At 52.9% G+C, this 16,405-nt stretch overlaps 1 protein-coding gene across 1 annotated transcript; it reads left to right on the forward strand.

The window, feature by feature from the left end:
- Positions 1-794: 794 nt before the first annotated feature.
- On the forward strand, positions 795-5,517 carry CSUI_003609 (uncharacterized protein). The gene is made up of 2 exons (XM_068063805.1): positions 795-2,796; positions 3,801-5,517. Exons 1-2 carry the CDS (start codon positions 1,574-1,576, stop codon positions 3,958-3,960), a joined length of 1,383 nt encoding a protein of 460 aa, XP_067924218.1. The 5' UTR covers positions 795-1,573; the 3' UTR covers positions 3,961-5,517.
- Positions 5,518-16,405: the final 10,888 nt, after the last annotated feature.

Below are 16,405 nucleotides of genomic sequence, written 5' to 3' on the forward strand. Positions count from 1 at the left end.
ACTGCCGAGATCCGGCCTGCCTGCTGAGCCGACTCACAATTGACTTCGGGGTAGCCGAGTTTTCTGGCGGCAAGAGTGGAGTCTCTTGCCAGCGGCGCTCCCGGGTTCAACATTTCCTCCTGACAGGAATATCGCGTAACTGGCCGTGGAGGTAATTTGGTGCGGCCAGGACTAACACTGCGCCGGCCGGCTGCCGAGATGAGATCATTTCTTTCACTCTACGGTTGCTGGCTTGCGAAGGGTGCACTCGACTGGCCAGGAGTTCTACTTCTAGGCGTAGGTTTGTTACATAATAGTTGGGGCGACACTACTCTGTGTCCATCTTTCTTCAGAACGTGGCCATCGTACACGAAGAACAAACCGTTAGTGCCCAGAATGAGAGCATGTCTATGAGAAACATCTGTCACTTCGCTTTAAGTCTAGTGCAGAGGTCAAGCAGTCACGGTCGTGTTATAACGGGCCTTTCATGCCTTCGGTTTTGTAGAAGGTGGGTCCAAGCCATGAGCGGCATGGATCATTGAACAGTCCCATGACGCGGCACTGTACTGCACGCCAGGTTTGAAGTAGAGGCCGTCCGGCAGGAAGGCCGTAATAATCACCGCATACCTGTTGCACGTCCTCAGTGCCTAGTCCCCTTCCGCCGAGGTAGTTCGACCGAAGTAGGTGACAGCGCTCGTGCGACTTTGCCCACTACACGTCCAGGCTCTTTACTTATGCTAGCTGTCGTGGCTCCTCTCGAGCAGGAGGCTTCAGCCCGTTCCGTGGTATACGGCTCCTCCTTCACTATATGCTCAGAAAGCAACACTAAACTAGAACGATGAAGGGCATTAAAGTGGCTTTGCTGGAGTGATTGAGTCCCGCGGTTTTTGTTGGACCGTGAGTCATTCCTGCCTCGTACAAGCAGTGCGGTCTTGTCTCGTGATCCCCGCCACCCTGTCGTCGACTGTCGATGGGCCGCAGGTTCCAAGCTCGTTTCACTGCCGAGGATGCTGCCACAAATCATTCCCCGTGGCGTGTATAAGTACCCGCCAGAAGTCGGGACGCTGCGTGCATGCGCATTAACTAGAGCGTTTTAGCGCTTCTGCTCGACCACCTCAGAGAAAGCATGTTCTCGACACCTGGTTCTCCTGATCGGTTTCTGCGGCTGTGGATGTGTCCTCACAAGAGAGGTCGTGAAGGATATACTCCTTGCTTCGAATGCCGCTGCGGATAGTCATATTGCGTCACATGGGGGTCGTACAAAGCATATCTGCGGATTCGGACTCTTGATTTCCGCTATGTTCCTTGCGCCAGTAGGGCAGGGCCTGACAGTCAGCCTTCACTGCGTCCGTTTCTCAGCTGCTTTCGAGACTCCCAAAATTCTTCTGGATCACGATGGTCTGTTGCTCTTCTCCGGGGCCGCGTACGGTCTTTAGCGACTGTACACTTCCGTCTGCTTGACTGTGTTATCGCTCGGCCATTGTTCCTAGACTCTAACCGGAGGGGCAGTCCATCCCTCATCCCAGTGCGATATCTTAGTGCCACTTTAACGACTCTCCCAGGGGGGTTGCACACTCTCGGGCAACTGACTGTAATGTTGCGTGGCGATGCGCCGATGCTACTTCAACCAGAAGGCTTCGCTTCATGGTGTAAGAACCCCTCTCAACATTGGTCCGGCCTTCCCTGTCCGATGATGGAGACCTCCTGTCCCGCCATGTTTACTCGTACACTCCCTCGGCGAGCGCACTGTCAAAGAAGTAGTAAGCACGACGAGGAGTCTACGGCGCGAGGTTTGACCCTCGTTTACCGTCCGTTGCGTTGCGTTTATCTAGCCGTTCTCGTTTTCAGTCTGTATAAGGTATCCAGTTCCGGAGAAGCGACAAACCCGACAGAAACTCACAGAGAGCCGGGCAATGGTACTTTCCATCGTCCTCCTCATTCACTAGGTGTCCGGTCAAATCCCGGTGTTGAGGTCGTTGTCACCTCTCCTGACCGTGGTGCTGGCTTCTCTTACGATCGTCGGGTTGGAGTGCTGCCCCTCCATGACGGACAAGACGACCAGTATCCCTTCGGGTCAATTGAATCTTTCCCGACGGGACATTACGGGAAGTATCCCTGCAGGCGCACTAGCTCTCCCACCAGTGCTATTCCCAGTACCCCTGATCCTCGGGCTGAAACAGGTCATTCGTACTACAGTCGCGTTGTTGCTGGGCGGCGCCCAGGTAGCCATGCCCTAAAACTTAAGCAAAAAGATGTTGATCGTAGTCCCAATGAAGGTGATCGTGTGACTGTTGCCGGCACGGAAAGGAGCCTTGTCTCCCCTGTACCACCAACTAGTCGAACTGGTTTCCGCTATGCTTCTGATGTGGGTCTGGATATGAATGACGTAAAAGGTGATAACGAACACGGAGGACAGGAGGGGGGCGGCCGTAAACTCCGCGGATTGAAACGCCTCTTCAAAAAGACCAGGGAGGTTCTGCGAGAAATTGCAGGTAGACGGAAGGGAAGACCACTGGGACAGGAAGAAGGTTCGGACGGTGGGGTTCCAGTGAATGCTACGGAAGATGCGCAAGGAGAAGACCTAGAGGAAGGGGAAGAGGGGAAGCAGCAGCAGGGAGCCTTTGGGCAAACTTCAAGACGCGAGACTGTTTTAGCCACGCCTGAGCATAGTAGACTCAGCGGAAAGCCCACTCGTCCACGGAATATGGCTCACGTAGCTGGTAGTAACCTTTCAGAGGAGAGATGGGTCACTGGGGAACGGCCCAGTCGGATAAACAACGGCCTCGCGTTCAGGAGGAATGCTCAGAGGAAAAACGGGTGAGATCAAAAGAAAAACAAAGCGAGTCGTGATTCTCGAACAAGTATGACACCGCCGTCCGTCTACTGTCCTTCCATCATTCAGTGCCCTCACTCATTTCTACGTGATATATTGACGTCCGGTGTCATTCGTTCATTCGGTGCCAGTACTCATTCTACGTGATCTGTAGACGTATGCAAGGAACTCATCTCGTTTATTTGTCCTTGTGGTTGTACTAGAGGACAGAGAGCTACAGAGACAACAGCTTAATATGGTAGGCAGCAGACCGGACTGGTTTTTGACGTTCTAGGTAGACTTTGTGAAGCGTATTCGTGGTTGAGTTATGGTTTGGCCATGCAATCCACAGAGGCTTGACGATCGCCTAACAACGAGGGCCACAGAATGCAGACGGTGCCCGGAAAAAGCTACGGAAACAGGACGGGGGGGATAACGCAAGGACACAATGAAGAAGAGCATGAGAATGCATAAATGTGTGACGAGCCGCAAAGCGACAAAAGATACAGACAAGAGACTCCCGGGCTCCCTTGTCCAGTCGTGTAGCGCTTCTCTCGAAGCCAGAAGCTCACTCCTGTACACAACCTGTAACGGACAGAGGAAGGATGACGAGAGCGAAACAAGGGCTGCCCATGCTTGCTGGCAGCCAAGGAGTCTAGGCATGGGTGCCCGTGGCAGATCGGTCTATCTGCTGTCACTTTCTCCTTCTTGTCTTAATGTGCGTTAGCTCGCATGTTGTTGCAGCGTTTTCTTCTTTCGCTCATTGATCAGTTTTCCTTCGGTTTCCATCAGTTGAAACTCCACGTTGGTTTCCACACACAGACGGAGGTACACTAGGCTACTCGTGCACGCGTAATCTAGTCTTGTCACAGCAGCTGAGTCCCAGCTGTACACAGGAGAAACTAGAGACTGGCTGAATTGATATCTATTCCTGTATGGTAGGGCCACATTGCACTGCGCAGACTGCGTCCCTGCGTGCGTTTGTGCTGGATGTGTGGTGTTCTTTCAGCCATCTTCTGACGGAAGGGCGAGTAGTGGCTTACGCAATAATGTTTGCTTTCTGTATGCTTCTCCTGAAGAAAACTATCAGAGCCACCACTCTATGGAGAGCGAGCAATGCTATACGTAGGGTTTCTCACCGTCCCCTCCGTTCTACCTCGCGGATTTAGACCTTCTATTGTTACATGGTTTCGTGCTTCGTATCCGTCTGCTGTCCTCTGGAAAAGCATATCCTTTACTACACGGATGCCTAGACAGCACGCGGCCAGATCCGAGTGACACACCCGCCAATCCAGTTGCTCGTCACAGCTACGGACGAACCCATTTCGCGAGAGCCCGCTGCCCACTTGAATGGCGTCTGTTCTCTGTACACAAGGACCCGTTTGGGAAAGCAGCTGTGCGGGTGTTTTTGCTTGGTTTAGAAGCTCGGGAGGGCACCAGCGCCCCCCCCGGTTCGCGCCGCGGAAGAAGTCCATTTGAGGATATTCGCGAATGCCTACCCTATTTACATGGGGCAGGACAGTCCCCTTGACTGTAATAAGCACTTATAACGTATATGAATGCCCACCTAGATCTGCACACATTTGTGTCCAGGAGCTCTCCGGTTTTCTGTCCTCGCTGCCGCGCGTGGGTTTTTTGCCCTTTGAACTCAGTCCGGTGTGTCCTCTATTACGCCTCAGAGAAAGTGATGTAAGTATCCCGGCACTCCCTCCTTGCACTAGTAATAGCTTCTTTCAAGAGAGGTTTCCTCTGCTACTGCCCTCCCCCGTCCTCAGAGAAGGTGGCTGCCGAACTGCGTTTCTCTTGAGGCTAGTTTCTCTCATATGTTTGATCGGGATAGTGTCTTGTTGCCCGCCTGCAGTGAGATGGCGTTTCGGGTGTTTAGCTGCTGCTCTCTCTCTTCATCTGCATTGTCATCGTGGGTTTCCAGCGAGGATGTAAGTCCTTCTCTGGTGCTCCCTCTGTTGTGCGGATTTCCTGTCGCCTAGCAGATGGTCGTGACAGCTCCCAAGCACCAGCATTCATATTTCGTTCTGTGTAAGCACCACAGCTTAGGCGTCTGCAACTGGCCTCTGGTGTTATCACACTGCAATTTCCCTCGAGGGTGTTGGTTTTGTTTCCCGGACAAACACGGACTGTGGGAGAAGACGTCGCTGTCAATCCAATGACGCTGTTTTTGTGACAGTGGCTTTCCTAGGTGTTGAAAGTCGTACAGCTTCTTCGACGGTAGTAGCTGCTCTTTTTCTACTTCTGTCGCAAAGCGCTGTCGGTCCCGCATCGCAAAGGGATCTACTTGCAGAGGCCGAGTAAGGAATCTCCTTCGTTCAGTTTCTGAAAAGTCCCTGCCCGCACGACGGGGGGCAAGAAAGAGCAAAGGCGGGCGCGGTCTTTCGTCACACCGGATCTGTGAGCATTATATCTGCCAGGACGGTGGTGCGTGTTGCTGGAAACCAGCGCGCGTCAGCTGTGTACTGAGAGATCAGTCTTTAAACTGTTTCTCAAATCTTGACTTGATTGCTGAACGCTGTCCAAAGTTCTCTTGACGTCTTCGTCTCTTGGTCCGAGTCTCCCAGCCAATTCCCTTTTGTCTCGTCTTCAGCTGTTTCTTTTGTCTTTAGCACGCATGGAGCCTTGTAGCCTGTGCTGCTGCCTTCCTCGCTTAGATCGTAGGTCTTTTACAGACGGGTGGGCTGGCCGCTCTCTTGGAAGTGGAAACTCTTCGAGACAAACAGCTTCAGAAGGTCGATTCTCGTCGTTTTGCGTCCTGACTATTGTTACCTAACTCGAGTTGCAGTTGGGGGTCAATGAATAGGGTGGTGTGCCTCTATTATCTTCTGCCGGTTGTACTCCTTGCATGCCGAAAGGCTGTACAGGGTCTCTGCAGTGTGTCATGTGAATGCAAGATCGGCCGTGAATGGTCAAGACGTATACACAGAGGCAGAAGTACGAGAAGAGTCATTCGACCAGCAACTGACGATATAGCAATTCTTCCTCGTTCGGGCAGCACCTCCCTGCGCAGTCGCCTCCTGCTGGTGGGATTCTATATGTAGCCAGGAGTTTTGAACAACGAAGTGTGTTGGTCTTTTCTGTTGCTTCATTTCTAAGGGAGAGCATGTAAGGTGTTGCCTTCTTGGCCACAGCGTCGGCCACAATGTTCCTACCGAGAAAAACGCAGCTGTCTGCAATGTATAGGACTAGGAAAGAGCGGATTCTTGTCTTTCGAACCGTTAGCTACCTTGTCGTCAATTTCCTAAGTAAGTGGCACTTCGGAAAAGCAAGAAAGAATAGGCTGGGTTTGAGTAGCTGGTGTCGCTGTGGTCGCTCAAGTGTGTAGAGAGTAACTTGCGGTGTCCAAGAAGAAACGCCAGGGAGTTTGCTTTGGAACACTTTGCTTCACGCTCCCCCGACAACAGCAACAGAAGACGCCAACATCTTCATCTTCTTCAGAAACCTGACTTTAGAGCTCTTCGTACGCAAGGGTCACCATAGAAAGACGTTCTCTCGTTTTGGTCTGTTTCTATACATGTTTTCCTGAGAGGGAGACGGCAGACCAAATGCATCCCATCCGTCTTTCACGTGTTTATCTTTTGTCCCACATTCCCAGTTTTTCGTGAGTCATCCTGGCACCCCTTTCAATGTCCTGTTACTCTAGGTTGTAAGTGCAAGCGAGTGGTCGTTTGCAATCAAGGGAGTAACTCTTCTCTGCGACTACGGCTTCACTAATTATATTCTAACGCTCTTGTATTTGCGACAACCACGGTGATAGGCTTTCCTAGCCTGCCAGTTGCGGTGCTCATTCTAATCTCATGTGTCGGTCTTTAGAGGAGAGGAAGGTCTGCTTCTTCGTATACGTCAGAGTAGAGTCTCTTTCTCTTGGAAGCCATGTTGCGCTGTGATGTTATTTTTCGTTGTCGTTTCCGCTTGAGGACACTCTTCGCACGCCGTGCCTCACGAGATCTTCTCTCTGGTTGGTCTCGGCAGGGTCCGGTATGCTTTTTGCACCTCTTTTTTTCCTACTTCTGCTCTTCGTGCCACTGCATGGAAAGACTCCTAGAATGGGAGAATTCCAGCGGATGGGATGGGAGGGCGACTGGGGGTTCCTCAGAAGCACCACCTTGTTGAACGCTCGTTTTCTTCACCAGAACAAAAAGTAGACTTAGAGAGACGAAGGCAGGCACGGCTACAGCTGAACGCCTCATAAGCTTGTCGCTCGATTTCATGCATCCATAGTCGTGTTCAATCGTGGGAGTGCCCGGGTTGCGCACTGTCGATCATTCTAGCGCTTCTATATATTCCATAGTCTCGTATGTGTGTATGTATACCTGTATATATGTCGTGAAATAAGAGTATAAGTTTTAGCTGCCCTACTACTTCTTCCCTCCAGGATGAAAGGCATAGAGGACACCGTGTTTCTCGTTCCGAGAGGGACGCACGCTGTGGCTGTCATCAGAGGGAGCTGAGCGGGAGTTTCGCGCTTCAGAAAAGACTCCCCAGACGTCTCTCCGTGGTTTGTTTCTCCTGTCTCTCCTCCCTCTGTTGACATGTTTTCCTATCAGGCTGTAATCATCCTTCCTCCGGTCCTAGCCGTAAGTCGGGTGCTGTCATTTTGTGGTTGCAGTTAGAGGCTGAAAAATGAAATCAAGCTAAGCTTTTCTTCTGCTCAGAGCCCTTCGTCTCGCAGAGAGGGCGAAAAACGTCGTTTAGTTACATAGCCAAAAGAGAACCAAGGAGACATCAGCTTTTGTAAGCGGTCACGCTGTTTTGATGGAGCCTAACTAAAAAGTACTCATCTGACAAAGACGTAACTCTGCTGACACTTCTTTTCTCCAGTTCAACCCCGTACTCCGTTCTGTTTTCCAGGCGGTGAGGCTTCCCGTGCTTGCCCGACACGCATCTTCTACTGGAAAGCACATCGTAGAGATTCACCGCGGCTTGAGTGGTGTATCTGTCGGCCGCTTCACATGGCTTCCTCAACGTACTGCCGGCGCGTTTTCCGTAGTGGGGGGGCGGTCCTCAGTAGCAAGTCCTAACAATGAGTACTTCTCCAGAATTGGGTTCCATTGCTTGCATTTGGCCGTCATGATAGGAAGGTCGTCGGCGGGTAGGACAGAAAGGGGTGGTTGTCTCCACTACAGGCAGCTGGTGGAGTACGCTCTCGGGTTTTTGTGTTTCCTGCTCATTGCCGTTTTCCTTTCAGTGATACACCGGTGTTTGCTTCCAAAGAATTTTTGATTAAAAAGATTCTTTGGAGCCTCACTGGACTGTAGCAAGCACAGTGCTGCCTCTCTTAGAGGCCGAGCGAAGCCAAATTTTCAACTCAGTCGCGTGTCCGTGGTGGGTCTACTTTCTGTTGCCTAGGCAGAGGTGTATCCCTTGTTAGCCCTCCAGAAAACCAACGACGCCCGTCGCGCCTGGGTTGCTACCGGAGCTCAGGTTCTGTGCACGAGTGCAGCTGTCTGGTCGAACGGGGCCGCACACTATGGCAGGCCAGTTCCGCTGCAGTCTTGGTGGTCTCCGTCTGGAGTGTTTTTTTCTCGCCAAATCGTGCTGCTTTCGGGCTGTGTGAGAGCGAGAACACCCGAAAAATGTTTTCTTGATACATAGATCTGGGGGGGGAGGCACAGAAGAGTACCCGCTGTCAAGATAGCAGTGCACTTACCGTGTACGCAGTCGACCGTATGTCCGAAGAGGTCTTCTATTTCGCAAGACTCAAGGATTTAAGGTTTGCTACTTTACAGTCCGTAAGCTTCGTGCCACACTGCCTTAGTCAAGCGTAAGTACGTGTAAGCTGCGGGTGCGGCTGTACTTTTTCAGCTCTCACCGAGAAATCAGGGCAAGGATATCATGTCAATGTGCTTTTTTACCTACATAGACAGCTACATGCACTGTGATATAACTGGCTGTGGTGGCATCGTGTTAAGCAGTTGTCACTATCTCGTTGTGAGGGTTTGCTTCGCTGATCGTACCACTTCAGCAGAGCAGTAGAATCTTCCGCGGCCTACAGAGTTGTGACATCTGCCTTCATTTTCCCACTTTCCCCGTCGCGCTCCTTTGTTTCAGGCAGTAGTGAGTAATGTTTGGATGTCTCTGAGTGGCCGGAGACATAACTCTCGCTAGGCTGTTCACACAGTCCAAGCGTCGTCTGCGGGGGCATCCGTATAAACCGCGGGCATTGAGCGCGCTCTTGGAGAGAGTGCAGCTGCCCTAGACCCTCAGGTAGTAGTTCAGTGACGGGTTCAGCCGTCTCTCAGAAACCTGGGGTTTTTTGAGCCTTGATACCTGTCACGACTCGTGGCTGGAAACACAGTGCGAAGCCGATGCTGTTAAATCATCAGTGCATACTGCTACTCCGTGTGTTCGACTACTCCGCGGCCGGCGTCTCGGACAACAAGCTTCCAAGTCTTCCCTGTCTTTCACAGCCTGCGGCGAGACCTGCTGGCAGCCTTCCCGGTGTGCTAGCGCCTTTCTGCAAGAACCCGTTCTCACTGTTTTTCTGGAGAACGCCTTGCGGTGTACGTACCACATGTCTCCGAGGCTATCTTTCCCCCCGTGTCCATCCATTCGCATTCTGGATTCCCTAGCGCCGCAACAGCCTAGTGAGCGTCCTCTGGAAAAGACCGATGCCGCGTGTAGCACTGCGAAGCGCCGGTGCTAACAGCTAAGCGCGCGCCAGTACCATTTTAAAGGGACACGACGTCTGCTGTCTTTCCAAACTGGCGTGCTCTCCCGTTCCCACAGGCTGTACGGTTTGTTGTCGTTGAAATTCTTAGTTGCCGCGTTTTTACTACTTCACTCTACCACATTGGGGTCTGCCACCCATGTGGTCTTGTTGGATTACAGTGTGGAGACGGAGGGCCAGTGAAGCTTCTGCGGTGGAGCTGGGGCCCGGTCCATTTCGAGCCACGAGATAGGAGACCGGTGAGGGTACTTCAGAGATACAACAAGTCAACTTCTATCGCATTTCAGTATAAAAACGCTCGGCTGGTGCATTGGAACCGAGCGGATGCAAAACACGGGAAAGACCCGGGGACGCTGAGCGGATGTGACTGACAACAGGGGTAAGGCAGCACTCGAGTGTCCTGCCTTTCTTGACGCTGTTTGGCCGTGACAGTTCGTAAGTAATGGCGTTCGTAAGCGGAACATCGGGCAAACCCAGCAATACGTCAATGGTTAGCTCGTAGAACTGAATATCCACGCACACTCCTTTCCACAACCGGCCAGAGGCGGCGAGAGGGAGAGTCCATGTTTAATGGGAAAGGAGAAGGACTGGTGTTTGTAGCACCCAGTCTTCATGAAGACGTTCGGCGTTTTCAAACGTATCTGGCTGGTACGCCGCCTTGGGATCCGGGTAGAATTACGAAACAGTTCGGCACATGTATGGTTGGTTTCTCTCGCAGAAACACCGACAGGTAGGTTCTTATGTCTTCGGAGTGGCTGGTCAACGTTAGGTTTCTCGCGGATTCCATGAGGTGGGAAGGGGGTGTACCAGGGATCGTCTGCTGTTGAGGACGGACAACGTTAGCGCAGGCAGCACGTCGCGAACGCAGACAATCTCCCAGTTGGGCGTGGAATCAAGTGTCAACGGAGGCAATCCTGAAAACGTCCTCTCCGACGCCGTCTACGTGGCACGCTTCCCTGTCGCAAGGGAGGCAACACATGGAACCGTGATGGGGTATCCGTTGGCCGGGATCGTGCCGTCACTAACTGTGCTATCAGTCAGAGACGCAAGGGAACGATGCGTCTTCAGCCTAACCGCTGTAGCTGCAGATTCTCTTGTTTGCCGTCACGTCAAGATGATTGGGCGGTCGTCGTCTTCAGGTACACCGTCCACTGTCCAAAAACGTTAGCGGGTGTCATTGTCTCGATGCAAGGTCAGGGAAACACCAGGAACACTTTTCTTCTTCGAAAGCTCTAAGTGCTGCAACTGCTTCCCGTCTTTTTCTTTTTTGTACAGATCGTCTCGGTCATCTTCTACATCGCAGTGAGGTTCGAACGTGCGCTGTACCCAACAGCCACTCCCTGTTGGGTACATGTAGTCGCCCAGCTTCAGATGCGCACAGCAGGTGTCCTGGTCGGAAAGAACCAGTATGCCGTTGGAGTGTGTAGATGACAGCTCTTTGAGGTCGGAGGCGGGGCTACTGGTTCAGGGGCGCCGGGCGTTGACGTCCAACACATGTGTGTGGGAGGAGTGGACATACCTGGGTTCGCTGAAGGTCGTAAGTGGAGGCGCAGGTGTTTTTTTTTCTTCTTTTCAGCGTCGTTTGCAAAATCCTCAGAGCACCAGTCTGCACACAGGGCAGTGAGAGAGGAACCGAAGTACGAGAATATCCTTCTCGGCTCCTCTAGAATCCTCCGGTCTTGCAGAAGTGCAGGGCAGGGGCACAGAGTGTCCGCAACGGCGTCACGTGGTTTACAGGTTTAGGAGATGGGAAGAAAGGGACCCAGAGGACGTGCCTTAAACTGTTTGGTCTCTTTTGTTGAACCACGGGATAGAGTTCGGATGTGGTGCACCTACCTCCAAGGCCGTGAGACACAAGGAAAGATACCAATGCCATTTACACGGCACCGCCTGGATGTCCAGATAAAGCTGGTTTCCTTTAATGAAGAATGCCGGCGTTCGCGGGGACATCGGCACCTGCAGCTGCTTGAAGGACACCGGATTGACTATGGATAACCGCACGTAGAACAGTCCGGAGGGTTCGGGGTGATCGTCATTCTCTGGTCGTTGCACGTTTGCTGGAGAGGCGCATACAGTGAAAGCGGTGGCTGCACACTGGGTTTGCGGGGGGAGAGTCGACTCTTGCGTTGCTGGCTGGATGTTACGCCTTAGTGGTCGAGTAGATCCAGAGCCAGTAGCTTCAGGGAACGCCCTCTTTGAGAACCTCACTTTTGCTGTTTCGCGCTGCTTCGCAGTGTGGAAATTGCTGCTATTAGAACCCATCCAGCGCTCTCATAGCCACTGCTTCCGATATCTCGAATCTTTCGATTTTGTTCTTTTTCGAGCGCCACGACACGGCCTATCCAGCTAAACGGTACGTATGGCATCTTGATTGCGTCCTTGGAAAAACTTGCATCTTCGGTGAAGTAGAACCCCGCTGCCTGTGACTCCTCCGTTTGGGCGGCTCATTTCCAAACAGGTCGTAAGGCAAGAAGCCGACATCTCTCGCACCCTGGCTTACATCGCTCGTGAATACCCTGGGGGGGTAGCGTGGCGTTCCGTTAACTCTGGTTTGGTTGATGCCGCGCTACCGGCGGCAGTGCTCTTGAAATGATTGAGGATCTTATTTTCTTGTAGCACAGTCGGGCTCCCGGGTGCACGCGCGGACGCGCGTGCCCACTTTGTAGCTCCGCCAAAGTGACCGTGTGTGTGTCCCATCAGGGGCTCGGCGGACTCAGGTAGTTATCCTGATTTTCACACGCCAGTGTGAGTGCCCCACTTTGGTCTATCCCACGCAGAGGCCTATGCTCTAACCAACATAGCTGCCGTCAGTGGAGGCTGAAGTCACAAGGGTGTGGGGACTGGAGGTCTCCGGGAGTGAGACCTGCTGCGAGCTCAATTGACTGTCAGCCTGCCGCAGGTGTCCACGCGGACAGTCTGTCATTATGCTGTTTGCTTCGGCCACTGGAACCTTGCGCTGCACCTTAGATAGTGAGCTTGTTCTTCTTGATAGAATTTCTTGAAGACTATACTGAAAGGCCTGTCGGAGTCTCATTTTTCGTGAGAACGAAGTGTGGTGCTGGTGAAATTGTCCGATGTCACGCAGGAACCCGGGACAACGGTGCCGTCTGAGGCCTTTGGTCTCACGTAACAGTTCGTAAGCGTTAACACGGGTCAAAGGACGAGTGGCCCTGCGTGCTGTATCGTTTGAAGACCTAGAAGACTTCCGAACAGCGCTAGGCGTGGTTCCGTACAGGACCATAGTTTCCAACTCATACCTCCCATTTGGTTGACTAGTATTGAACGGACAGCCACAACATAGCGACTAGGTCCCCCTGTATTACAGGGGGACAGCGCGGGTTTGGACTGAAAGCTGGTCAAGGAAGTTTGCTTGAGGGGGCGGGATCCCGTACAGTGCAACAGCCCGGGAACGTGTCAACCACTGTCAGCAATCGTGCTCCCTAGGGGACACGTCTTTGTGGCGGGCGTAGCAATAGACATCCTTCGAGAAGAGCAGAGACCCTGTCACTCCGCAACAACACACTCCGGTAAAAACAGGCCAAGAGCGTGAGTTCCAGGTCCCCCCAGTCTACCGCTCTAGCGTCGCCGCTTCGGAACAGTGAGCGACCGACGGTCCTGTCTTGATCAGGCCGGGCAGCTTGCAGGTTATATGGCGGTGCTGCCCTTCTTACTACTCGCTGCCTCGGTTGTGGTTTGGAAAGGGCTGTGCCGAATCCGGGCTGGCGCTGCGTCGCATTTGCTTGTTAGGTCCGGCGAGACAGCAGCTAAGGCACGGGCCTGAAGCTCGCCTTTCCAGTTTTCTGATATGAATACCAAGCACGCTGAAGAACGGGGGACCTCCGCGTCTCGTGTCCAAGAACTGAATGGGGACGCCGCACTCCGTCGAATCGTGACCGCAGATGGTGAGCGCAACTGCTCCTGCTTTAGCAGGCGAACACCCCCTTCCAGCGTAGTCGTCATTGTGCTTGCAGTCTCCCGTCCACGCCCAGTCACAGCTACGGTATTGCTGGCACGGCTCTAAAGCTGGCCCGCATCGGGCTGTCTGAAGTCTGTTTCGGGGCTTATCTCGACATCTGTAGCCTTCGGGACTGATTGGAAGACATCAGCCAGCTGGCAACCGAGTCTGCTGGGTTACCGGTGCGAACGGTATACGCTTTGGAGTTTTTTTTCGCAAGGGAAAGAGATTGTCGTGGGTGCTTTCACTGCATGCAGGGTGTCCTCTGATATGTCCCCGGGGTCGAATACTGAGCCTGAACCGTCGGGGCCTCCCTCACCGGAAGTACCACTACAGCATTGCGACCACGGCGGAATGTGGCAAACTCCTGTCGAAAGAGCGGACAGTAAACTAAGTGTGTCGCTAGGCATTCTGCGTCAGACTCAGCTTCTTCGGGTTCCCCGGCGATCCAGTGATAGGATACAAGGAAGGAAAGAAAATCAAAGTTCTCCTCTCCTTAGTTATTTCTCTCAACCGGAATGCAACAGCGTGCAGGTGCTGGAAGACAGAGCGGGCGGTTCCAGCGAAGCTTCCACGGCACAAGAGAACATGGGACAACTAGAGTTCCTGGCGACTGCTGTGACAGTGCCATCGCATTCAAGTAAGGAAATTGCGCAGCAGCTTACAGACTGGCGCCACTGTGAGTTTGCTCAGCCTAAGATCGTCCCATTGTCAGATCTATTTTCTTCATTTTTTTCGATGTCACAAATAGGAACGGCGCCTGTGACGCGAGGATACTTTTGTTTGGCGGTTGGCCACGGCCGCTGGACCACATGGTGTGTGTATCGAGAGCGGGTGCATCTCCCGCGAAATCCCGACAGCAACTGCGGAAATATTACGTGGATTAGATCTCGTAGAAAAGGACACTGGAATGCCAGGTACAGCAATTGTGCGTGTTCTGCGACTTGCGGCGCTCGGAGAAGAGGGCGGGTCACCCAGTCGCGGCTGAAGAAGGGACAGTCATGGTGCTGAATGGAGTGCCGGTTGTTGATGAAGGGTAACCTCGACGGCCGGAAGTCTTTGGAGAGGACGTGGGGCTATCCTAAGCTCGCGTCACACGGCGGCCTACCACCTGGCATAAGAGCACGCCCCTCGCGGCCAGGACAGCCTCAGCGGGCTCCGGGCTGTGACAGCGACAGCATGGGCCGGAGCACTAGTGCACGGTCCCAGTCCATCCAACACATCAAGGCAACGGAAGAAGCGAGTTTGGACTGGAGTATTCAGCATGGAGAGCTGGAACTGTCTTAGCTTGGGAGTCCACAGCCGTCCTCACTGGGGAGGACCGGTTTTCGCCGGCGCTTAGGGAATTGTGCTTACAGATTAGAGTCTATTCGCGAGAAACCGCGCGCAAGTGCAACTTTAGCGAGGTGTCCGGATCGTCCTTGCTATGGTTTTGTAATTCAGTGAGTCCCGCTAGCTGGGGTTACAGCCCCGCACAACTGCTTACCAATAGTTCAACCAGGCACAGCCAGCAACATTCCTAAGAGAGTGGAAAAAGGCAGGAAGCTGGCAACGGATGCGGTCGTCCATATGACTAGCATTGATATCGCTCGGTCTCACTGCTCGATTTTCAAGTCCGTGGGACTACTCCATTCAGCTGAGAAGTAGAGCCTTCGCTTTCTTGCGGCCGGGGGGCTGTCCTGTTAGACAGCATGGTCAAACATGGTTGTCCAAGAGAAACTGAAGTCAACTTCGATTCCCGACAGAGATTCCTAAAAATGGACTAGGTAGCCGAAAAGATAGCTGAACAGGCCTGTTTCAGATGTGAACAACTGGCCATTTCAGGAAGCAGTTTGTTAAGCGCTGAAAACAGTGCGGAGTGACGCTAGAACAAGTCCCTACACAGTGGTTCAGACGCACGCCACCTCAAGGCCGAAGTACTGGTGGCCAGAATGAGAGCGCAAGCAGCGAAGGGTAGGTGCGGGCTCCGGCAGGTTCCAACAGGCCGGGAACCGACAGCAAAGCTTTCCCCGCGCTTCTCACGCCTCTTGCTAGGGTGCAACTACGGAGAATGTACTGACTCTCCGGCGAATAACGAGAGCATCGGATTATCAGCACTTGTAGTACCTAGGTCCTATTCGTTTGCTCTTTCCAGCCTATCACTACCGTTTAATGATGCGTTCGGGGAGTCGCAACTCTTTCTGTTTCGGAGGTGCAGCGGGCTGCAGCCCCAATTTGAGTGTGTTGCAGGCAGCCTACTACGTCCTCCGCCCCGCTCCATACGCGCTACCCGACCACCCGGCTGCGTAGGAGTTTAGTTCGCAAACACATCTCTTGTAGAGGAGCTTCAGCATGTTTCAGAGCCTCATGAACGACACACTGTGGCACAGATGCGATTGCCGTACCGCTGCCTACACGTGAATGTAACATGACGCGCCTTAATTCCGCGCAGTGACTCCACTGATTTCTCCTGTAGAACGTCTCGAAAGATGATCAACACAATAGTGTTTCCAGTACTATTGGCCCCGTGTAAAAATGGAAACACTTCGTTTTGTTTGCCGCACGGTTGCGTTCCACCGCGCCTCAATCTCCTTACTCGACATAAACCATCGAGTTTCCACTGATAAAGGAAAAACGGGAGCACGAAAAGAAAAGGTAGTCCTGGAATGAAGAGACCGAATCTGGCCAAGAATCTGGTGCTTGAACGTCGTTCTCTCGTCTTTTAACTATCTCCCTCGGCTGGTTTATAGCATCGCCAATACTACTAGTGTCTGCTTGCCACGGCGTCAAGCTGGGCACCTTCGCTCACGTGGTTCCTTGCACACTTCTTCCGGAGTCAGGAGCGGCGCTTCTGACACTCATTCTAGTGAAGGTGTTATAGCGCCGCCTTTTATGCGGTGTGTGACGAAACACGTAGCTCAACACAGGATTGTTCCCTTGCTCAAGTAGGCCCCATGAGGGTTGCACGGGTGGCTAGTCACTCTGCAACCCCAGAGCCCGA

This window comes from Cystoisospora suis (assembly GCF_002600585.1).
Source record: "Cystoisospora suis strain Wien I chromosome Unknown contig_1635, whole genome shotgun sequence".
In the NCBI taxonomy this organism is placed as follows: domain Eukaryota; phylum Apicomplexa; class Conoidasida; order Eucoccidiorida; family Sarcocystidae; genus Cystoisospora; species Cystoisospora suis.

Excerpts from the sequence above, each read along its gene's own strand:
- CSUI_003609 (XM_068063805.1), top strand. The coding sequence starts at position 1,574 with ATGTTGCGTGGCGATGCGCCGATGCTACTTCAACCAGAAGGCTTCGCT. Across the intron at positions 2,797-3,800 it reads AATGCTCAGAGGAAAAACGG|CCATCTTCTGACGGAAGGGC; the intron begins GTGAGATCAAAA and ends GTGTTCTTTCAG.